The following is a 24,034-nucleotide window of genomic DNA, read 5'->3' as shown; positions in this document are numbered from 1 at the left end:
ATGATGAACACAGCCAAACCAAATAACTCACAGACAAGGCTAACATCTCTGAATACTCAGAAGACTCCCTACATGTGCAGAAAAAATGGGGAGGCCCTCAAAAACCATCCTAAGAAATAAAAATGCTCAAACAAGATCCAAATACTGTGAGCAGTGGGGGGGGGGCGTGGGGGGCAAATTGCATGCTGAAGTCCCAGAAAGCTTACAGAATCCCAGAAAGCAAGACTTGAAGGGTGAATTTCTCAAGTGTTTCCCCATCCTGGGATGCCTCAACTTCTCTGTAATGATTGTAAAATATTTTAATACCAACTAAATCAGTTCAACCATTTCATATATGTAAGCATTCGCATTAGGCTTGGGGAGTCATGAGAGGAAGCAAGTAAATACTGAGAATTACCGTTGATTTAATCCTGGATGTTGCTTCAAATGCCTGAACCAAGTGCTTCTTATAACATTACGCAACTCTTCATTGTGTCTTGCAGACAATACCCCTACAATGACATCATAATGCTTCGGTTTCCAGTGAGGAAAGAAAGCCAGTAGACCTATGAAGTATATAAATGAATAATGCCTTACCAGAAAAGCATGTAAACATATGCTGCTACAAATCTAAAAGCTACTTATCAAATGCACAAGCAGTAAACGATAAAAGTTAAATATACAAACAGAGTGAGGTGAGTATTTTTTGTTAGAAGATTCTGTGGGGTTGAATCCTATGAAAAGCTCCCTGTCTGTCATGAAAACAACATATTAAGGCACAAAAGATTGCCACTGGTGCATCTAATAATTGGCAAAAGGAGGTCAATATATACAATTAGCACTTACAGCATATACCTCTAAGGTGGGAGCTCAATTATTGTATGGCACCCCAATCTGGATTTCTGGCAGTCAGATATTTTTTTCTGCCAGATTCTACTTAAGAATCGCAGGGGCTCCATGTTGTCTGGAAGGAATGGTGAATTTGGCACGAGATCTTTACAGGCAAGGGCTTGGTCATCTGTATTCAAATTCTGCTTAAAATTGATTTCTGTATCCCCAGGTATAGGTGAGCTTTTTGTTATTGAGAATGGATGACTATAAAAGAACTTGGCAGAAATTGGTAACTTCCTGTCTGGAGTGGCTGGGGATTTAATCGAATGACGTTGAACTTTAGTCTGCCTTCTAGGAGGAAACGTTGAGAGATCTCTATGCCATAGATGAACTGAGTGTTGAAATACAGGCCCTTAGAGCGTGCTCTCCCTTTTATCGGGGAGTAACATATTGAAAATCTTATGCAGCCTACTTAGACTACTTGACAGTTCCCAAATAGAGAACAGTCTTCATGTTGGCTCATTTAAATTCTATTCCAATGGCAGAACTGCATGGATAGTATGGAAGGGTCCCATTGACTGGAAGAATTTGTAGCTGTGATTCAGAATACATAGACTCCTTGCTCCATTGTTTATTGGACTGACTAAAATTTATTAATTCAGAGTAGTGCTCCTCTCTCCCTTTTTTAAAGATATAGTTTGTCTCCCATCCTAATGAAAGCTGCAAATCCTTCTGAACAGGAGTGCAAAATTGCCATGGCTGTTGCAAATATTTTCTCCTATGTAATTAACTTTAATGGATAGCCATATTTGGTTAGGATGAGGTGGGGCTGTGTCTGTCTTTTTACAAGTGATGGAATGTCTGTATTAGTATATGTGTATTTAGTATTGCTATTAATTAATTAATTAATTAAATTTATATTCCGCCCTCCCCAGGAATTGTACAGATAACTTAGTTTAACAATAATACAGTGATAACAACAAGCAACATAGTAGAATAGTAGAAAAACAGTAGAAAAGTATGGAAAACATTAAATTAACTCTTACTGATAGCCTAGTGGCTTGGGTGGAATTGTAGTGGGTGCCATAGGAGGGATGCACAGTATTTGTTGATGTCTAAGATCAGTTACTGTGTAATTGGCCATATCTGTATCACTAATTGTTTTTGCATCTAGTAATGATTCTATATGAGTCTCTTGTGGCACAGAGTGGTAAGGCAGCAGAAATACTGTCTGAAGCTGTCTGCCCATGAGGTTGGGAGTTCAATCCCAGCAGCCGGCTCAAGGTTGACTCAGACTTCCATCCTTCCGAGGTCGGTAAAATGAGTACCCAGCTTGCTGGGGGGTAAAACGGTAATGACTGGGGAAGGGAATGGCAAACCATCTGCCAAGAAAACGCTAGAGGGCGTCACCCCAAGGGTCAGACATGACCCAGTGCTTGCACAGGGGATGCCTTTACTTTTAATAATTCTATTCCTGATTGTCAGTGCTCTTTACTCAGAAGAACCTAAATATATAAACAAAATGAAAAGCTCCTTGCAACAAAGGGACCTCCTCTATTACGGGAACAGATTCATAGACCATTGTCCTATTTAAAAAAACTGTTGTGTCACCTTAAAGAAGTACCAATTTATTGGCAGATAAAACTGATGACATGGGATGTAGCCTACAAAAGCTTATGTTTCAACAAATCTGTTCTCCTTAAGGCAATACAAAAGCTCTTTTTTCCCTTTCCTGCAACAGGCTAACATGGGACCAAACTAGATATGATGGCAATTTGTGTCTATTATGGGAATGCCATCACCATTTTAAAGTGCTTCAAAAGCACAAGGGTCCAATCTTGATCAGCCTCATAGTGCCTCCCAAGCATTTTGAAGTGCTGGAACAAGTACCCCTAAACAGAGGGAACAAGAGCACATCAGCCCATCATATGTGGGCTTAATATCTCCCAGTATTTTGAAGTTACTTTAAAATGGTGGCAGCGTCCCTGTGGTGGACATGAGACCACCATCATATCTCAGTTGGCTTCTGTAGTAAAAGTTAGCCAAATGACTTCTTATAAGATAAGCAATCCAAATCTATTTCACACACACACACCAATTTTTTTAAAGGAAAGTATTATCTAGATCTGGAGTAGATAAGACAATAAGTAATAAGTAAATAATCCTTATCCATGGTTCTGCTATATATTTGTGAAATGGCCCTGTGGGAGGAGCGTGTCTGGGGTGTCCAAGTTGAATATGGGCCAATCAGGGTGGCTGTACCCTGACTGGACCAGCCCCTACGCTCACCTCCCTCACAGGGGCCCTATTATGGGGAGAGGAAAGGAAGGCTATTTTAAACGGCTTAGAGATAGCTGAAGCCTGCTAGGTGACTGTGGACCATTCCCAGTTCTCTCAGACCTCTCACAGCCCCACATCCATCACAGGCTGTCTATTGTGAGGAGATGAATGGAAAAGGTGTTTGTAAACCGCTTTGTGACTCCTTTTGGTAGTAAACAGCAGGGTACACAAATCCATCTCTTCTTCTAAGGGGCAACAGTGAAAGAAGCATGTGGGCACATAACATTATATCAACAGTAAAAAAAAATGGAGACAGAAAGAATAGGGCCACAGAACTGGGAGGAATTGTTTGCCATGTAATCTCCCCCTAAGAATAGTCTCCAGTCTGATTTTCCCTTCACATATCTGAAGACATGGCTCTGGAAAGCTCATCTGTAACCACTATGCCACAATTCCAAAAGGTCAGTCCTCTCCCACATTCGAAACCACAGGTTCTTGACACCCATCCCTCCACACCCACATCCTCATTAGTCACCATGCCACCACAACCCTTCCCCCCACAACACACATATTCAGCCTCATGCCCTTACAGACTGGACAACCCCTCCCCTTACTCTTCCCAATGCTAAGCTCTCTTTATCTTAATCACTCTCTTCCTTTCTACCTCCCTCTCTTTGCTATTTTCCTTCCTTCCCCCCTGCTAGCGCCAGTTGTATCAGCTACAACGGGCTTTAATACTAGTAATAATAATAATGATAAATGTAGTTGTGAGTTCCTGCATTGTGCAAGGGGTTCGACTAGATGACCCTGGAGGTTCCTTCCAACTCTATAAGAATTCTAGATAAGTAATTTTGCATATTTGTGAACTGAAAGATTGACACACAAGCAGCTGAAGAGACACCAACAGGAAAAAAGCTCTGTTTGCTGTATTGCCATATGCTCTGACATATTTCCATGACTTATAGATTTTCATTTCACCTTTCCACAAAAGTTTTCAAAACAGTTTACATAATAAAATTAGACAAAAATTAAATCATACTAAAACAATGATGGGTATAGTTATATCCGAAAGAATATGATTCTAATAAGAAAGATTATAAAATGAGGAGACCAAACATTCATGTACCTACCTGTTAAAATTTCTGCCCTCTTGAAAGTTTCAGGAGTTGGTAAAACATACTGTTTCCTGTATTTTTACTATTTATGTAGCTCTTCAATTATAACAGCAAAAAGCTTCACTAAAAATAAATAATGTACAATAAAGCCCATTATTGAAGTCCTATTTCTTTTAAGTAGGATGCTGATAAATGTGAAACCTGATAAATGCAGCAAGAATCTCAGAGCCAGTAAGGGAAAGCAGATAGTATGCATTCCTGACTTATTTCCAATCAGTTATCCTATAACGGAAAGACTTAGATTTATATTTAGCATTGGCATGGGATCAGTTTCATCTCACTCTGCTTAATTTGAGAATGAATCCAAAAAATTAAGATGGCAAATCAACTAAATGTGAAGGCAATCCAGAACTATGGCACGTAAAATAGAAGAGGTAGTTAAAGAAATCTAATTTTATAATTTCCCATAAAGATCTACAAATTTACAATGCAGGTTTCAATGTTCCATAGTGCTATATTCCTGACTATGAACAAAGAAGGAAACAAATATGTTACTGTGATTTCATGAGAAACAAAATTATATCTATATTCTACTGATATATTTATTTGCCTTAGATGCAGTCAAGACATTGTTATGACACAGCTTCAAGCACTGATTCTTACAGTCACATTCTCATACGTATTTTCATTAATTATTAAAATGTATCTGTAGGGCCTATCTCCTTGAAGTTAACTCAGAGTTATTAAACATCAGAGGATGCATGCTGTTATTTCAGAATTCCTAATGCTATGTTTTTCCATATCTAGTGTACAACAGTGGGCTAACAGATTTGATCTAGAAAATAGAAGTAGCTCTTCAAGAGCAAGAAATGGGAATTTAAGTTCCATTTACTTCAGAGCTTATGCGTCTGAACTGTGTTCTCATCCCCCCTAAAACAATTGCCAGTTTTCATTTTAAATTTATTAATAGGGGCATGACTACTATTTGCCAAGTTACAAAAACAAGATACTCTTCCAAATGAATAAGAATGGCTAAGAAAATAAAAGAGTTGTATATTCTAATAAGACGGTGCAGTACAAAAATATAAAGATGTACAAAGATTATTTTTATCCAATCATTCATGGGGTAGAATAATTTATGGCAGAGGTGTAAAGATGAACAATGTCTGCTATTAGTTTATGAGAACATTAAGGTCAAGTTACTGTAGTTAAGACATTTTGAGAAGCACCATGTTGAGTGATAAACACATTTGGTGGTAAATTATTTTATTACATTTATTTAAGTAGGTTGTGTTGTTTAAATCAACCAAAATGTATTTGAAAAGGATTGTCATATGTATATTAAGAAAAGCTTTCTTTATCAAGAGTTTTTTTCCCAAGGGACAATACTATCTTCAAAGTACACAAGCATGATGTTCTTAATTATCTAGGTACAAACATCACCAGTGTGGATGAGATAAGGCCTAGGGAAAGTTCATGTTCAAGAACCAAGGAAAGTTTATCTACGAGTTATCTTGGTAGACAGATGCATTTAGGACTGGTTACAACAGATGCATTTAGGATTTTCTCAAAATCCAGTGGGTTGTAAAATCACTTCCTCTCTAACTTTTCTTGTTTTAAGTTTTGCTTTAATAATACACTATTCTGAATATTTTGGCCCAGGCTCAGGCTGTAACATTATAAAAGTCAGATGACCCTCTGACCCGAAAACTCCATGGTAAATAATTTCTGCCCCGGGATCCTTTCTCCCACTGGAGAACAAGAGTAGGAGGGTAGGCCCAACATCGGGAGCCCTCCAGCCACAAGCAGGCACACAGCAACCTTAGACAAACTAGACACAACATTAGAACATGCACACTTATCACACTATGGCCCTAATCCAAATTGGGGACCTACTACAATATAGTATCAAAAAAATAGAGATTTATTGACAGATCAAGACATCACATAGAATCATAGAGTTGGAAGGGGCCATACAAGCCATCTAGTCCAACCCCCTGCTCAACGCAGGATCAGCCCAAAGCATCCTAAAGCACATCTCAATCCAACTTACTGACTCTGATTCCCTAGACCAGTGGTCCCCAACCTTTTTATCACCGGGGACCACTCAACGCCTTTTACTGAGGCCCGGTGGGGGGGGGGGGTAGTTCTCTACTCTCAACCACTGCCCTAACACTCTATGATCGCTATGGTAATGTTTAAACATCCCTTCAAAATAAGATACAGACACGCCACAACAATGAACATAAGGAACATTTTATTTTCATGGAAATTTTAACTCATGACAATGACAAATCAATAGGAACCCTGAGCTTGTTTCTCTGCAACGAGATAGTCCCATCTGGGAGTGATGGGAGACAATGACACCCAAAGTGTGTTGTAAAGGGCCGGGGGGGGATGAAGTAAAGGGCCGGGGGGGGGAGAAGGCATCCTTCGGGGCCCACCTCTAATTAGTCGAAGGACCACATGTGGTCCGCAGCCCACAGGTTGGGATCGCTACCCTAGACAAAAATCTTTCTTACACTTTTATTTTTTCATGAAGATCCATTAAGAACTTGCTTCCAATTATTATTGGCTTAGAAAGATTATCTGAATGTATGAAAGCCAGAAGTAAACACAGCAAAACCCTTTTCAGAGTCTAGATTTCATAAAATTTAGCCAGTCAATGTCTGGCTGGAAAGCATTTCTCTGTAAATTTTAGGGGATTCTCACAGGAAATCTGGGTTACTTGTTCAACTATATCACACTGTTTTCTAATGAAAGTAGTATTAGTTTCAGATCTGATGATATTTCATTCTGTAAAATACAACAAGATAATCAGTTAAACCTTCCCCAGTCTAAACTTAATGAAAGCAATGCCAAAAACAGTTCTGCTTAAACACAGCAAACTATCTATTTCTTTATAATATACTCAAGAAAACCACTGGCCTAAAGTAGTTAACTGGGCAGTGACAGATGATGCAAACAAGTGGTGTTTGAGGACTCGCATATCTATTAGACCAGCGGTCCCCAACCGTTTTGCGGTTGAGGACCGCCTCTGGAGTTGGGGAAGAGCTGGCAGCCCAGGTGCCACGCACACGCGGGAGCTCCGCGCAAATGCGCATGCACGTTTGCACCCCCCGGCTTGCCGGCAGCTGCGCCTGCCTCTTACCCCCCTTGCAGCAAGAAGCTAGCTGGGCTGCGAGAGAAGCTAGCCGGGCTTTGCTCGCAGCCTAGCGAGCTTCTCGCTGCCGGGGGAGGGGGAAAGGCAGGCGCGGCTGCCGGCAGCCCGGTACCGAGGCCTTTGCGGCCCAGTACTAGTCTGCGGACCGGGGCTTGACAACTCCCATATTAGACATTAGGATGAATTCCCCAAGGCACTCAGAATAACTGATAAGCAGTGTGGTTAACATATCTAACAACTTCCTAGCAGAAATGGAAAATGTAAAACTGTGAAGCTACCATTGTCCTATCCCATCTATTAGTACTGGCAGTGGCTCTGTAAGGCCTCAGAATGTTAAGAATTTTTATATGAGTGCAGAATGAGCAGAATAGAATAACTTGTTTTTAATTTTAATAACTTGTTTTTAACTTGTTTATTTATTCTGCAGTGGGTTAACATGGATACCCTTGTGCTGTTTTCAGGGGACAGATCATGTAGGCATATTGGAAAAATGTGCCTACAAGAGGAGATCTAACTTGTAGCCATGGGGAAAACTCTGGTAACTTAAGCCTATTAGCCTGTTTGCTATTTTCCAAAATTACGGGTAAGCATGTAAAAAAATTAGGGAAATATGAATACATTTATGCTCTACACAGTTATTTTTACGTTACTCAATAATTTTAATGTACACTTTCTTCAATTATTTTTCCCTTTTCCCTGTTAACTTTAACTACAAATTTTCTGTATGAAAGCTATTATCTCCTAGCATAAGCTTTGATTTCTACTTTCCACATCTTCAGGAAGCCTCTTTCCAAGTTCACCATTTATACCCCAGAGGTTTCTGGCCACTGCTGGCTGAAGTCATAGCTGTACAAACTGGTTTCATTGAAGGACATTGTCCTACTTGAAGGACAAGTTTATAGTAGCCTTAAAGTATTAAAGAAATATAAACTAATTTGTTTTCACCCCAGCTGTTACCTGTAGGAAAGCACAGCAGTAGACACATTAAATATTAGCATCCCAAGAATCCTACCTCCTGAGAATTATTTGCAAATGCCTTCCCCGATCCTACTTGACTATGACTTCAAATGAAACCAAAGTCTGAACTGCTCAAGGAGAAGGTTGTTTATTAGTGATTATTGAGATAGCTTCATTATTAACTATTGTTAACATCAGCAGTCAGAAGGAACTCGTCCATCAAACACTTTGGGCTACATGATTCCGAAACTTAAAATTCTAGAAAAAGAAAGCCATGATTATATCTCAAATCTTATATGTTTTAGCTGTTTGGTATTCATTTTTCTTGGAATGTTATCTTTTTCTTAGTTAAACCCAAGACTGGTTCTTTCACTCTCCTCAAGCCAGACAAAGGTCAGAGAAGATGCATACGAACGTATGAACTTGTGGAGCTGCCTTATACCAAGTGAGTTCATTGGTCCATCAAGGTCAGTATTCTCTACTCCAGGCTTCTGTAAAACCATGGGGTTTCTTTATGGTCCTGGAAGGGCTTCCTGAATTATAGGAGTTAATCCTTATCCATCCATCCATCCATCCATCCATGCCTGGGGGGTGGGACGTGTCCAGCTGTCCAAGTTGGAATAGGGCCAATAGGGTGCAGCCAGCAAAACCCTGCCCCTGCAGCTCCCGCCCTCCGTCCCTGGACTCTAGCCTCTTTGCTCTCAGATGCGCCTCAGTGCCTGGAGGCAGCAGCACGTAAGGGGAGAGGGCCCTGGAGAAAGGGTCGTGGTGGAGGGCTTGCTAATTAGGGCCTCTTGGCCTGATAGGCTGGGCCTCCTAACCAGGGCCTCCTGGCCTGCTAGGCTGGGCCTGCTAATGAGGGCCTCATGGCCTGATGATTGCCTGCCAAGGAGCTCTGTCTTGGGCCTGCTAAGGAGCTGGCCAGCCTCCGCCCACCCCACGATCCAGCTGCAAGCTGCAGCTGAATGCCACTTTAAACTGCCTGGCCAGGGGAAGGGGCCTTTTCAAGGCCTGTTCTTAGGAACAGGCTTTGAAGCTACTTTAACAATTTTTAAACAATTTATTGGGTGATATGACCATATATGGTCATGTTGATCCACCCTCCCAAAATGGCCAATGATGGGTCTGGAGGGAGTGGTAAAAGAAGGGATCACAGGGGACATGTATACAGTTATGCTTCCCAACCATATTTTGCATGATTGCACCATATCTGGCATTTCCAAAAGCCTGAATAATGTTTCAGGGTTTTCTCAATGGTAAAAAAGTTGAGAAAGGTTGTCTACTCTGTGTTCTTGGTACTTTATTCTATCAGCAGAACAGTTCATAAATAACAATGAACGCACATCCAATCTAAGCACAGAATAATCTTAATTTTTCTTTGCAAGTGCATTAAGTAATGTTCATGTTACATTCAACATATATACAGCTGTACATGTAATTTAAACCCCTTGTTTATCTAAGTGCTGGTCCCCAACTTGACTTGCAAAATAAATAAAACATGCTTTGGCTCTTCTTTACAAACAAGTGGTTGTTGTGACTTGCAAACAAAGCTGTGACTCTCCAAGGTCTGAGGTAGACCATTATCTATTACCTGATCATATTAACTGGACATACCCTGGAATGAACTTGCCTATAAAACAGAAGCCCTACCACTGAGCCAGGCGGCCTCCCACAAAAGACCCAATAATTCCCAACTAAAGGCTACAAGCCCACTTACATGGCAACAACTCTCGCTGAACTCGGGCCTTGCTCCCAAACAGGCATGCAGGAGATCAGGCTACAAGTATCTTTTCCCTCAATATGTTTTACCCACATTCTATCCCCCCCCCAACAGTAATCTGTTTCTTGTCCTCCCATCCTGCTCTTGGTCTCTCTTTTCTATCGTGCTTTGCAACCTCTCTCGGCCGCCCCCTCCCACTTTCCTTCCAGTTCCTCGGGGAACGCTGCCTTTCATGCCCTTACATCCTCCCCCCCCCCTCGCCCCCCGGGTCTCTTGAGCCTCGGGCACTTGCTCTGATCTTCTGGCTGCACCGCCTATACTTCTTCGCGAAACTCCACCCAAAGGAGAGGGAGGAAACCTGGCTGAGGGGGGCAAATCTGACCCTCCAAAGCCCCCTTGTTTTCCTTTGGGTGACTGCAGGCGTGTGTCTGCGGATGGGTGGGATATTTAGACATTTCCCTTCCCACTATGCAGAAGCGCCGCCAGCTCAGCCTTTCGGTCCTCCCCTTCTCCAGGAGAGTTTGCCCTCCCAAAAACTAGGAAGGAGCCCGGAAGAGTCCCGTCTCCTGCACTCCGTCCCCGTCACGTCCCAGCCCTCTGTCCCACGCCGCGGGCGAGCGGTGGCTGCCACTCTCGCCCATACCTGCTTCCCGCCTCCATTACCTCGCGCGCGGCGGGCGGACAAGGGCGCTGCGCTGCCCCCTCGCCAGAGGCCGGGGAAGGCGCTGGGTGTCAAGGTGGGCAGCGTCGCTCGCCTTCTTCCCTACCTGTCGGGTGCTGCTTCCCGGGGCCACCAGCTGGGCAGCTGAGGAGCAGCAGCCAGAGGTGCAGCACGACCCCGACCGCACACGGGCACAGAAGCACCAGCCAATTTCGCATTGGCCGCCGGCGGCCCCTTCCCAGCCGTGGCGGTGGCGGCCTCTCTCTCTTCTCAGGGACAGAGTGACCCGGAGGGACAACAAGGGCTCCCCAGCCGCCTGGTCCCCAGCCCCCCTCCGGCGGGCGGGCGGGCGGGCGCTAGAGTCCCGCCCCGAGCGGGGAAAGCGTGTGAGCAAAGGCGAGCGCCTGCCTACAATCCCCACAATGCCTGGCCAGGAAAGGGAGCCGCCTTCTCGGGCGCCCAAGAGGCTCTCGGATGTGCGGCAACCTTACAGGGCCTGCTGGGGGGGGGGGGGCTATGCCCCTGGGGGCTGAGCGAGAGGGGGGCGGAAGAGCAGTAAGGCCAAGAGCCCAGGCGCTTCTCATCTCCCTCATCCCCCCCCCCGTTGAATGCGGAGCAGTGGGGTTGATCGCACGCCGATTAATAAGAGGAACATATCTGGGTGGCTTCTAAGATTCTGCCGCTTGCCATTAGGAGGTCACTCCCTCGCACTTCTCCCCTCCGGATTTCAGGACGTCCCAAACGTGTGAACGTGGGGACCGAGCAGCCTTCATACAGATGAGGACGCCCACGCCGCCGGGCCACTGGCTTTTCGCGCGAGCGTGCATGGGTGGGTGGGTGCGAGAGAAGGCTGGTCCTCGCAGTTAGCGGCGCCATCCCCCAAAGCAGTGCTCGGAAATTCAGATCTGTGTTCGCTTCGTGAAATGTCGGTTGGTGCCCACGTAGTCAACATTTACTAGCGGGACTGGTGGCGAGAGAGGAAATGTGCTAAATCTTCAAAGGGTCGGCAGATTTGTAAAGATGCATGAGACTCCCAAACAGTTGCTATCAAAACCTTTTAGCGTTTTTAAAATAATAGACGAGGTATTTGGACAGAATTTTAACGCCTGAGAAAATCAATCCAAAGCTTGTGTTTTCTCTGTATAAACATTAGGGACACACATTTTTGTCCACATAATAGATTAGCAGGACAGGGTAAAAGCCAGAACAGGCCTTAAACAAACAAGAGTATCAGAAACAAACAGTGGGATGCATTAAGAGACATTCAAGAACAATATTTTAGAAATGAAGTGGAACTCTCACCCCTTTAGTAACCTGTTCTGGGCCAAAAGGCCCACACATTGGTAAGGGTATTAAACAAACAAGAATACCGCAAAAAACAGTGGGATGCATTATGGACACTTGAGAACAATATTTTAGAAATGAAAAAGTTGAATTCTCACCCCTTTATTAACACATTCCATGCCAAAATGCCTCTGGAAGATCCTGGAGCAGGCTAGAATGGCCATTACACAAATAGCATTACTTCAAAAAACAGTAGGACATATTTAAGGCATGCCAGAATAATATTTTGGAACTCCAAACACAGAAATATTGTGCATATTAACCTGTGTGGGACTAAAATTCATCCAGGACAGCCTACAACAAGCCAGAATGAGCATTAAACAAATCATAAAAAGATAAAGGTATCCCCTGTGCAAGCACTGGGTCATGTCTGACCCTTGGGGTGACGCCCTCTAGCGTTTTCATGGCAGACTCAATACTGGGTGGTTTGCCCCAGTCATTATCGTTTACCCCCCAGCAAGCTGGGTACTCATTTTACCGACCTCAGAAGGATGGAAGGCTGAGTCAACCTTGAGCCGGCTGCTGGGACTGAACTCCCAGCCTCATGGGCAGAGCTTCAGACTGCATGTCTGCTGCCTTACCACTCTGCGCCACAAGAGGCTCTCAAAAACAAACCATAGTACCTCAAAAAATGCATTCAAGGCACTCCAAAACAATATTTTGGAAATCAAAACATATAAATATCGTGTATGGGTTAGCCCTTTTCAGCCCCAAGTACTTCCAGAATGGGGGGAAGCGGAGTAAGTATTCCACAGTTAAGTGGCTGCATTCCAAACTGAGCAGAGATTTCTGGAGAGGTGCTGATTAGTTGTTGCTCATAGGTTCAAGAGTGGACAAAAGAAATCCTGAGCCAACTGGAGGCTTCAGATTCACAGTGCCTCTCCTAGGAATGCGAAGCTTCACAAAAGTTGCTGGGCACGTAGGGGGACATCCTGGGAAGAGGCGGTACAGGTAAGCATATGCTATATCTGTCTTTAGAGTTGCAAAATTTTGTCCTGGAGTCCCTTTCCCACTGTTCTTTTCTGGGATTATTATTTGTTTGATGCCCATTCCAGCCTGTTCTGGGGTATTCCGGAGACATTTTGCTTTGGAAAGGTTTAATAAAAGTGCAAGAGTCCCACTTTTTCATTTCTAAAATATTGGCCTTGAGTGTCTATAAGGCATTACTCTGATTTTTGTGATACTCTTGTTTCTTTAATGCCCGTTCTGGAGTGTTCCAAAGGTATTTTGGTCCAGAACTAGTTAATAAAGGGGTGAGAGTTCTACTTTTTCATTTCTAAAATATTGTTCTTAAGTGTCTGTAATTCATCCCATTGTTTTTTTGTGGTATTCTTGTTTGTTTAATGCCCGTTTTGGGCTGCTCCAGAGGCATTTTGTCCCATCCTTGTAGGAGACGTGGAAGTCTCCTATGCCTCTGAGAGGGACTCGGGCACCCTGAAAGTCTTTCATGATGAGGAGTAGTGCCCGAAGAGGGGGACTCCCACTTGGGCAAAGTCTTTTCAGGGTCACACTCAAAATGATGGAGAGCAAAGACAAAGTGTCCTGTTCCATTTCACGAGGGGCCCCTGGGGTGCTCACTGTCAGATTGATCTTTGGTTTCAGGTTGATTCTGGTTGTATTGATCTTGAGAGCATGGGTGCTCGTCAGGCAACACTGCTGAGGAATGGCAGAAAGTCTACACAGTGGAGTTAAAAGGTTTTTTTTTTCCCTGTGAGGTACAAGAGGCAAAATGGATATTAAAAAGCCAATAAGAAACTGTAAAATCTCATTATTTGTATATGATATTGCCTTGCCATTAATAAATCCATAACTAAGGTTCTGCCTTAGCGTAAACTAACTGGAATCATGCCCTCTGTTTGCGCAGTCTTTTCATCTGCTTCTGAATGAATTCCAGTTCTTATTGATAAACATATATATGTTCCCCTTTTCCTCTAATATTACTTCTTCATCTTGGGAATCACTAAGTACATATTTAGATACTCTCGTGGATAAATACCCTGAGGCTATACCTTATATGGCAGGAACCTTTAATGCTAGATTGGGCAGCAATAATGACAAACTAGCCATTTCTACTTCCTAGAGAATCAAGAGATCAGGTTATAAATCATGTGGGGTCACATCTGGTGGATTTAAAGTGATTATACCTACATCTCCCCTCCTGGCTTTACTGTAGTAGATTTTCAACTGTCCTGAGATATCTCATTACTGCTTTTACAGTAGGGGAGATGTAGAAAAGTGAACACTTGCCAACTCAACTATCTTTAAATTTAAGGACCGATACGGAATTCACACCACCTTTTCAGGCTGCTAATAAAATCTACCCCCGCTACTCTCCAGGTTCAAATAGATCTGTTTTATACACTGCATATATTATCTGTATACACTGTTTTCTTTGCCTTTCATGTTCATAATCTTGACCAAGCAGATTCTCAAGTGGTAATCCCATTTACTCAAGCTGTCCAAGAAGAATTTATGTAATATTTGGTTCCTTTAGTGGGACAAATCCCAAGAAATGTTCTTCTATTGTAACTTCAGGATCAGACATCTCATTATCTGATGGTGTGATGACATCAACATAACGTGCAATCATTGTTATTTGTTCAGTGTGACTAAAATCAGGTGTGCAGTCCAGAATAACCAAGCAATATTTGTCTGAGTTTGCATATGCTAAAATTGTCTGCCTTATAGCAGCTGTATAGAAGCTGTATAAGCTCATTCTGGGTATCTTCTCCTAAATAGTGAACTATTGTTTCTTCATCTTTAAATGTGCAAAGGTTCATTCATGATGGGATCAAAAAGGGCTAAATTCTAAAAACATCAACAACTTTCCATTGTTAGCACTACAACTTTTCACTTGTGCCACAGAATGCCAAATTTTACATGCCAGCAACTCTGATTAAAAGCAATCTAGTGTTCTAGGATTTGTTGCCAATATTGTTCTTCTTGAGTAATCTTTTGCTGGTTAATATAATCAATTGTTTTTCTTTTAGATAAGTACAATTCAAATTCTCTCCAGGTCTGCTAGGTTTCTAAATGGAGAGTATTCCTCTCATGTGAAGGACAGAATTTCTCCAGCGTTCTTCCAGTCTTCTGAACGCTCCAGGGGCCAGCCGAGATTGGCCCGTGTGGGTGGAAGTGCAGGCCGGACACCAGATAGTGTCCTGGTCAGTGCTCTACCCACAGGGTGCTTTCCCAAATATTAGGGAGAACTGTGGTAAGGATTGATATAACACTCTAAATTCTCAGTTTCTGCCAGAGTTTACCTATGTCAAGCTCTGTACTCTTAAATTTCTATAATAAGGGATCTTTTGCCTGTGCCTGAACTGAGCACAAATTTGAGCTGTACTTCACAGTGGGGCTAGGAATGGCAGGCACTCATGGAACCAATACTTCAGTTTTAATGTTCATTGAACATGTAAAATGTACAAAATGATTAGTTGGAAATGCAAGTAGATTTAAAGCAATATACAATTTTAACTTCTGGGTATTACTGAAATGCAAATAAGTAGTCAGCATACAAAAATCACCACATCAGCATATATGCAACTAGTGGCAACAATCAAATCAGAAGATACCTAGGTGAAACTGTCCCAGTTATGTTAAATATTCCTCCCTCAGAAAGTCAGAACATACCCTTATGAGTGTACAGTGTCCCTGAGAAAGAAAGAGAAACTCAGGAGGGGAGAAGGGCAAAAGGTGCCATTGTCTCTGAATGGTACTTCGATGAAGGAATGAGACTTCAGAAGTAAGAAGTCTTTCAGAAGAAAGAAGAAAAAGTAGCACAGCAGAAAGTTTGCCTGGTACAGACCAGCTGTTTTTACTGATGGGTGGCCATACATCAATACCCCAACTCCCTGGCCCTCCTGAGAGAAGAGGTACGGAGGGAGGGGGGAAGACTCTGTGTGTGTATGTCTGGGAGGAGGGACCGGGGAATAGGTCAGGGATGGAAGAGGAAAGGGGGATGTGGGGAGGGAAGGGGTTTGTGTGTGTGCATGAGAGAGGGAGGGATTAAAGAGCTCTCACATACTTGTGAGAGCTGGGGTGTCACTACTTTTTTGTAATATTTTTAAATAATTTGCTCTTCAGAAACAGTAGTGAATAACAAAATATGTAAAATACTATATAGAACAATAAAAACAAGGGAGTCAGAATCCTTTAAAAACAGGGAGTGCTTTCATACACTGAAATCTGGAAGTGGATTAAATTTATTTTAATCTAAATTGATTAAATATAAATTAACTATGATCCACTTTAAGTTCCTTTGGTAAATCAAAAAGTGGGACAAATCACAACGGTAAATAATTGAATTTTCATATTCTTTTTCTGCCTCCACACTTTCTGAAGTAGAATAACTGGATAGGTTACAGCCCCTTGCACACACTATTAAGGTACAGAATTTTGGAACTGGCTTGGCTTGGGAGAAGACAAAATGGCATGGTACCACGACTAAAAATGCAATGCTATTCTTGGACATTATGGCACTGACTGTAAATATTAAAATGCTATTACCATAATTGTATGCTGATGTACAAATCAGCTTTGCTGATCAAGTGGGTGTTAACACAACAGTCTCTACCTTGAAGCTGGGGCCTTAGTTTCTGAGGAATTCTAAGAACAAATTTACTGAACTCTTTCCTAGGCAAGGTGATGGACAGAGGTTTCATCCATCTGTTGATGCCATCTTTATTTTTTCTTAAATATCAGCCCCAGGATAACCATCTTGGCTGTTAGCCAGTGCCTGTCAACTGTAACATGGAGGATCGGAACAAATAAATTAAATCTAGATAGGATTGACTTAGAAATCTCTCTCCTTAAGTCACCAGATGTGGACAGTCGTCTGCTTATTGATGCACCATTAGCTAGATAAGTGGCCAGTCCGGATATGCAATTTAACATAGAATGTTCTTGGATGTCCAAATAACAGCAGTAACCAAGGCAGCATTTTACCACTTCCATCTGATTCAGTAGCTGCAGCTTTGTCTTCTGAGGAGGAGAATCCAGGCTTTTTACTGCATTCTGGAGCTATATTTACACAGTCTTCAGAAACTTCAATTAGGTGCAAAATGTATCAGCCAGTCAAGGAAAAATATCACGCAAATATAATTCCTATATTTTTCTTGGACCACACTGGCTCCCAGTTACCTTCAGGGCACAAAGCAATCTACTGGTTTGTCCAATGTGGCGTAGGTGTAATGGTTAAAGAGCGGCAGACCAGGTCTGGAGAACCAGGTTTGATTCCTCAGTCCTCACATGCAGCCAGCTTATTGCCATGGAGGAATAAATAGTTATAATGCAATAGATGGTTACAATGGTATTTTTTAAAAAATCCTCCAGTAGAATTGAAGGGGTGTTTGTGGAATGGCAGTCACAGGAGCTGAAGCATGAAAATGGCGCCATCTAAAAGGCACACCTTCATGTCTTGATGGCTTCTTAATGCACGGGGACTGCATTATTTCCAGAAAGATCATACCAAAATAATAGTGGTTAGTTGTGTTGGCCTAAAGTAGCACAACAAAAATAGAGTCCAACAGCACCTTTAAGACCAACAAAGATTTATTCAAGGTGTGAGTTTTCGAGTGCATGCACTCTTCCTCAGACTAAATGAACAACCATAATAACTGTAGGGATATAATGCAAAAGCAAATTATGGCAAATTAGTTAACACTGTCATAATATCCAAATTGAGCCATATAATTCTTTGCTAAAACAGGTAATCCTTTTGAGTTCAGCTGTAGTTCACAAAAATATTGGAGAAATTAAACTGTCCACATTCGTAATTAATGGCAGGCACTTTCACAGTTGTGTAAAGAAATAATTATAGGAGACTAGTTGCTGGCCCCATCCATCTCCACCCAAGCGTAAGCGCATCCTTGCAAGTGACAAGCTGTGCTGGTAAGTATCTTGTACTGAGACCAGAGAGTTAAATTCAAAATTACATTACATATTACTGACATCACATTACAGTCACATTGTCCCAAATAAAATAAATTAAAAAGAACGGGATTGTAAGGAATCTGTTCTACTTAATATTTCTGGTAAGGCCTTGGAGGAGGAGCGTGTCTCATAGCTTAAGTGCCACTCAGCACCTAACACCCACTCAGGGCAGCTGTCCCACCCCTGAATGCCTCCTCCAACCAGCTTGCCTGTCTGTCCAGCGGCCAGCCAATTGCCTTCCGTCCCCCCCCCCACCCCTGACCACCTCCTCCTCCCACTTGTTTCTGAGGCTTGGAGGCTGCAGATCCCTGCTGTGTGAAAGCTGCCCGTGCTGGTGAGTTCCACAACAGCTGCCTTCAGCCTTTCCAAGTCCTGTGGGGAGGGGGAGGTCATCCACAGAGTTCTTCCACTCCACTTCCCTAATCTAGCACCTGTTGTATTCCTGAATGCAATGTGTTTGGCCCCTAGTGTGGATATAAAAGTTGAATGAGGTTAGAATGCCTAGTGAAATAAAAAAAATCTATGTCCTTGTTAAGTCCAGGATATGCTATCGTTTTGAGTGTTGGAATAACTTGCATTTCTGCAATCTCCCTTTCTAGTCTGTTCTTGAAGTTCCTTTGCAATAAAACAGCTACTTTGAGGTCTCTTATTGAATGTCCTGGAAGGCTGAGGTGTTTCCCTACAGGTTTTTCAGTCCTGTGAGTTTTGATGTCAGACTTGTGTCCATTAATTCTTTGGCAGGGGGTTTGACCTGTTTGCTCTCTGTAGAAAATAGAGGGGCATTGTTGGCATTTAATGGCATATACAATGTTAGAAGATGAGCAAGTGAATAAGCCTTTATTGGTATAGGTGATGTTAGGTCCTGTGGTTGTGTCATTGGAGTGTATGTGGCAGCAAAGTTGGCATCTGGGTTTGTTGAAAGCACTAGTACCAGTGTCCATTTTCACATAAGATTCTGCATTGTGGGTGAAGAGTTGTTTGAGATTGGTGGGTTGTCTGTATGCAAGAAAAGGTTTGCCCCCCATAACTTGGGAAAAAGAACCGTCATTATCCAGTAGAGGTTGTAAGTCATTGATGATGCACTGTACTGTCTTGAGTTGAGAGTTATATGTAACCACTAGTATTGTTCTGTTATTGCCTCTTTTGGGTCTGTCTTCCAACAGGTTTTCTCTTGCTATCGGTATCATGATCTCATTGGCTGGGTACTTGAGTTCCAAGAAGGAACTAAATAAGTTCCTTATTTAGAAGAAGGAACCAAAATAAGTTTATGAAAGATTATACAAGGGTCAGGAAACCCCTGGGAAATGGACAATTAATGGATGATGTTCCCCCAAACCTGCTGCAGCTTGGAAATCAAGATGGAGAATGAGCCAGTGAGGATGCAGACAGTGAGATAGATCAAGGTGTAGATAAAACCATTGAGATGGATCCTGACCATAGCCTTCCCACTGATGGAAGGTACGATCAGGATGCAGTTGGTTTACCATTGCCTGCTTCTGCATAGCAACCCTGGTATTCTTTGATAAGCTAATATAATACTGACTAGGGCCAACCCTGCATAATTTCTGAAATCTGACTAGATTGGGCTATCTTAGGCCATCCAAGTTAGAGAAAGCTTTCCACTCCACTGAGCAAAGTCTGAAGCTTTCCTCCATTCCAAAGAGCCTTTCTCAGGTAAGCATCCTTTGGAAGAGTTGGAGGAAGGTTCTTTGGAGGTTGGTTGAACCTATCTATCACTATAATATGAAGAGACTAGCATAAAAGCCTGCTGTAGACAAAATACAGTGGGCTCTAGTGTCCCCGCTCCCCTGGGCAGAGCCAGCAGCACAGAGAGTACACAGGTGGCCATGGAGCTCGGGGGGAGGTGGTGAGCATTCCCACCTCCCCACTGCCTCCCCCCAGAGGACCTTGGAGGCCGCCACAGGGTTTCGTGGTGAGGGGCAGAGCACACCAGACTCCCTTTCTGCCTCTGTCTGTAGCCCTGCGGAGGACTGTGGAGTCTGCTGCGGAGCTTCAGGGCAAGGCACAGAGCACTCTTCCCTCCCTCCCCACCTCCCTCTGGAGCCCCATGGAGGGCCTTGCAGGCAGGCACGGGCTTCAGAGCAAGGGGCAGAGCACTCTGCCCTTCCCCGCTTCCTTCTAGAGCCCCGTGGAGGGCCTTGCAGTCTGGTGGAGGGCTTTTGGGCAAGGTGTGGAGGACACTGCCCTCTCTCCCCTGGACCCCGCAGAGGGCTGTGCACTTTAGAGCAGATCCCCGTGACATCCCAGAGCTCCATCCTGCCTCCACCCCACCAGTCACATGAACCTCATGTTCTGGTGGTGGTTTGGGTTGAGTGGTGGGTGGGCAGGGCACCGTGGGTGTGACCTCCTATGGGGCAAGGTAGCATCTGGCCACCACTGGGCGCAGGCACTGCAGGGGCCGTGCAGGCAGAAGCAGAGTCCAGACAGCTGGATGTGTGCCGGACAGGGTCCAAACACTGCTGTGCCCATAGGGTCTCTTTACTAATATAAAGAGCCACTAAATGGTAGAGATAGTAGTGGCCATTTGTCTTTTATTGTAAGCTGCTTCTAACAAGATTTTTTAAAAGATGTGAAATCATTATCTTAGCCTTTGGGAATCTAGAAATTAGAGGGTTAAGGAAAACTGTTCAGTTGTAGTATAGCAAATTTGTTTGCCTTTATATTCCATCAAAATAAGTTTTCTATAGAGAACAATTACTTGTTTTTAGTATCCTCTTCATAGTCCCCCTGCTTTCCCCAGCAAATGTCTGATGCTGCTTTCCTATAAGCATCCAATATAAGGTAACTCCCTTTCCTTTTGTCTACCAGGTATACAAGCCCAGCATAAATTTCTGTGGCTGATTCTCTCGATGTTTTCTCCACTTGCCTGTAACAACTCATCTATTTAAGTAGGCTAGGGGGAAAAATCAAAAGATGCTGTCCTTGGCAGCAGCTTTATAATTCCATCAGTGCTGAGGTTCCATTATTTAATTTTGTAATTTGAAATATTTGGCTATTTCCCAAGACTATGAAAAATGCTCATATGTGGTATTCAAGTGGGTAGCTGTGTTGGTCTGAAGTAGCACAATAAAATCAGAGTCCAGTAGCACCTTTAAGACCAACAAAGATTTATTCAAGGCATGAGCTTTCAAGTGAGGAAGAGTGCTTGTACTCAAAAGCTCACGCCTTGAATAAATCTTCGTTGGTCTTAAAGGTGCTACTGGACTCAGATTTTATCATATGTGGTATTGTTAATGTATACTTTAGATCAGTGGTCCCCAACTTTTTTATCACCAGGGACCGGTCAACACTGGTCAATTTTACTGAGGCCGGGGGGGGGGGGGTTGTCTTTTGGCAAGGGACATCGTCACTGCCTGAGACCCTGCTCCACTTGCTTTCCCATCAGCAACCCTAACTTCCCGCCAACCGGTGGGAGACACTGCCAGGAGCAGCTGCGCAGTGCCACACCAAGGGGGAGCCCCAGCCATGGTGGCCGCTGGAGAGCACCAAAGGTGAGCTGGCAGCCGAGTGGCAGGGCAGCTCCCAAGTCAGCAGCCGGGGAGGAGGATGAGGAGGAGCCGCAGCCCAGTATCAACTGGTCCACGGACCAGGAACGGTCCACGGACCGGGGCTTGGAGACCACTGCTTTAGATAACATAATGACACAGTGTTAACCTCGCACTTACAGTTTGCCACTGTCTTCAGATTCCTTATGTTGTTTACAGTAGCATACCATACAGAAATTAGCAGGTGTAGTTCAACTGTCCTTTTGAACCTGGAAAAGCATCATCTGCATTCTAAGACAATGTCAAAGGCACAAGAGAGCAGGATGAGTAAAATACTTACAAACTTACTATAAACTAATTATTGGTAAGACTGCAGAACTGTAATGAGAGTGAAAGCAAGAGATTATTATTCAGCACCAAACTGGAATATGGAATTAGCCCTACACAGGAGGGCTGTGATCACTGCCTATTCCCCAACTAAAAAGGGAAGAGAAGAAGCAATAGTTTGAGGGTGGGTGAAGCAGCAGACACGGAGGAATTTCCGTGAGGAAACATGTAATATTTTAATTCCAGAAGGAGCTCTTCCACCAGGTGTTTGGTTAAGGCCAGGCCGAATACTGGGTGATAAGAGCGGGTCCTTCCCCATCCTTATACGATCTGGACCCCCTGGATGGGGCCCTGGTATCGCCCCAGTTTATACCTAATTGCCACAGCCAGGAACAGAAGACCAGAGACTAGGGGCCTAAAATGGGATTATGTGTCTGCCGTCTGAGTTGTTTTTATCTGTTATTGTATTTTACGGGTTTTTATATTTTATATATTGTAGGAATATTACTTTATATATTCCAGGTTGGGAAACATCCTCCAAAGGAGCCAGCTTATCTGGGAGTGGTGGGATAAAACTCGAATGAATGAATGAATGAATGAATGAATGAATGAATGAATAAATGAATAAATGAATAAATGAATAAATGAATAAATGAATAAATGAATAAATGAGCGAGCGAGCGTGTTGGAGCAAAAATGAGGTGTCTTGTGGCTTTATTATAAACTTTTTGTGGCCTATAATACACTTCAATAGATGCGTGATATGAATTCTCAGTATGCATACATGCACACACATTTAGAAGGAAGAAAACCTGTGAACTCTGGTCAGAAAGCCATGAAATGCAAGCGGTCTAATTTGTGCTATTGCTATGTGAAATTCAAAAGTATGCTAGATAAGTACAGTGAGAATTCACAGCAGCTGAAATCACTCATTATGTCAAGAAATTGTCTTTGGGATCAAACTGGATAAAATCAAAACAAGCTGCTCCTCCATTTCTGTTCTGTGAACTATAGGACTTTTCAACTAGTAATGTTTTGCACATAATTATTGTGAGACTGCAGCTTTAGCAGTAGAAAATCATGCTGTATTTAACTACAATTTTCTGAATACAATTTGGATAGGTTTTCAAAAGAGAACAAACAAGCATTAGATCTCGGAGTATGGCTGATTTTATTACGTCATCCAGCAGATGGCAGCAATAAATCAACCTAACAAATACCTGAAAAACATTTTTAGGATGAATACAGAGACTCTTGAAGGGCCACTTGTTGGGGGACATTTCCCCACAGTACATAATCTCCATATAGGATGAAATAGGTACATGAGACCCTGTCATTAGGGTTGCCAAGTCCTCCCTGGCCACCAGCAGGGAATGAAGGGTCTGGGGTGGGGATAGAGTTGCCAGATCCAGGTTGGGAAACTTGAGATTTGAGGATTGAACTTTGAGTGAACTGGGACCTCAGTAGGGTACAGTGCCATGGCCTCCACCCTCCAAAGCAGCCATTTCCTTCAGGAGAACTGATCTTTGAACACTGGAGATAATCTGTAAAACTAGGGGATCCCCAGGTCCCACGTGGAGGTTGGCATCCAAGGAAGCTTGCCCAGTAACCCTCAGCCACTGCTCCGCCTAACCTATCTCGTAGGGTTGTTATGACAATACAATGGAAGAGAACTTTGTAGGCCACTTTGGGTCCACATTGTGGATAAAGGTTTCATACATGCACCACACTTTCCACAGTGATCACAAACACATTTAGTTTCTCTGCCGTCTCCCCATCTTCCTTTAACAAACCCCTACATTCACTGATCATCCAAAGGCCCAGCTGCCTCTCTGTCCATTTTCCTGTTCTGGATGTATATAAAGAAATGCTTATCGCTTGTCTGATGTGTTTAGCAATCCAGTCTCCGAATTCTCTTTTGCTTGGGTAATTAATTGACACTTCTTTTGCCAGACCCTGTGGTTCCTGCTGTTCATTTCAGTAGGACAGATCTTCCACTTCTGTTTTAAAAGCCATTTATGGATTCCTTGATTTGGGTTCATAATCATGCAGGCATACTTTTAGATTTGGCAGTACTTTTCCAAACCTGGGTAAGGCATCCTATTTGTGTTTCAATTAGTGTTGTTTAAAATAGTTCCTGAAGCATCGTTTAGACATTTAATTCTCTTGAATTCAACTTCCTTATAATTTGTGATTCTATGATTCTAGTCCCCTCAG

At 43.1% G+C, this 24,034-nt stretch overlaps 1 protein-coding gene and 1 long non-coding RNA gene across 5 annotated transcripts in view; one reads left to right on the top strand and one right to left on the bottom strand.

Annotated features, from left to right (window-relative positions):
• B3GALNT2 (beta-1,3-N-acetylgalactosaminyltransferase 2) overlaps positions 1-11,098 on the bottom strand; it is a 40,886-nt gene extending 29,788 nt beyond the window's left edge. For 3 of the 4 annotated variants that reach the window (XM_077345733.1, XM_077345722.1, XM_077345741.1), the window contains exons 1-2: positions 10,813-11,098; positions 398-545 (exon numbers count right to left, since the gene is read on the bottom strand). In XM_077345733.1, coding sequence (XP_077201848.1) covers positions 398-545; positions 10,813-10,924 — 260 coding nt within the window. In that variant the 5' untranslated portion in view covers positions 10,925-11,098. The remainder of the gene's footprint in view (positions 1-397; positions 546-10,812) is intronic. The other variant, XM_077345715.1, reaches the window with a different exon arrangement.
• LOC143841512 (uncharacterized) lies at positions 489-12,995 on the top strand. Its single transcript, XR_013232708.1, has 3 exons — positions 489-674; positions 8,674-8,792; positions 12,872-12,995. It is a non-coding gene; the product is annotated as an uncharacterized LOC143841512 (long non-coding RNA).
• The last annotated feature ends 11,039 nt before the right edge of the window (positions 12,996-24,034 follow it).

The sequence above is a fragment of the Paroedura picta genome, chromosome 1, assembly GCF_049243985.1.
Source record: "Paroedura picta isolate Pp20150507F chromosome 1, Ppicta_v3.0, whole genome shotgun sequence".
In the NCBI taxonomy this organism is placed as follows: Eukaryota; Metazoa; Chordata; class Lepidosauria; order Squamata; family Gekkonidae; genus Paroedura; species Paroedura picta.
The sequence above is the reverse complement of the archived record's forward strand: the minus strand, read 5'-3'. Positions and strand labels throughout refer to the sequence as shown.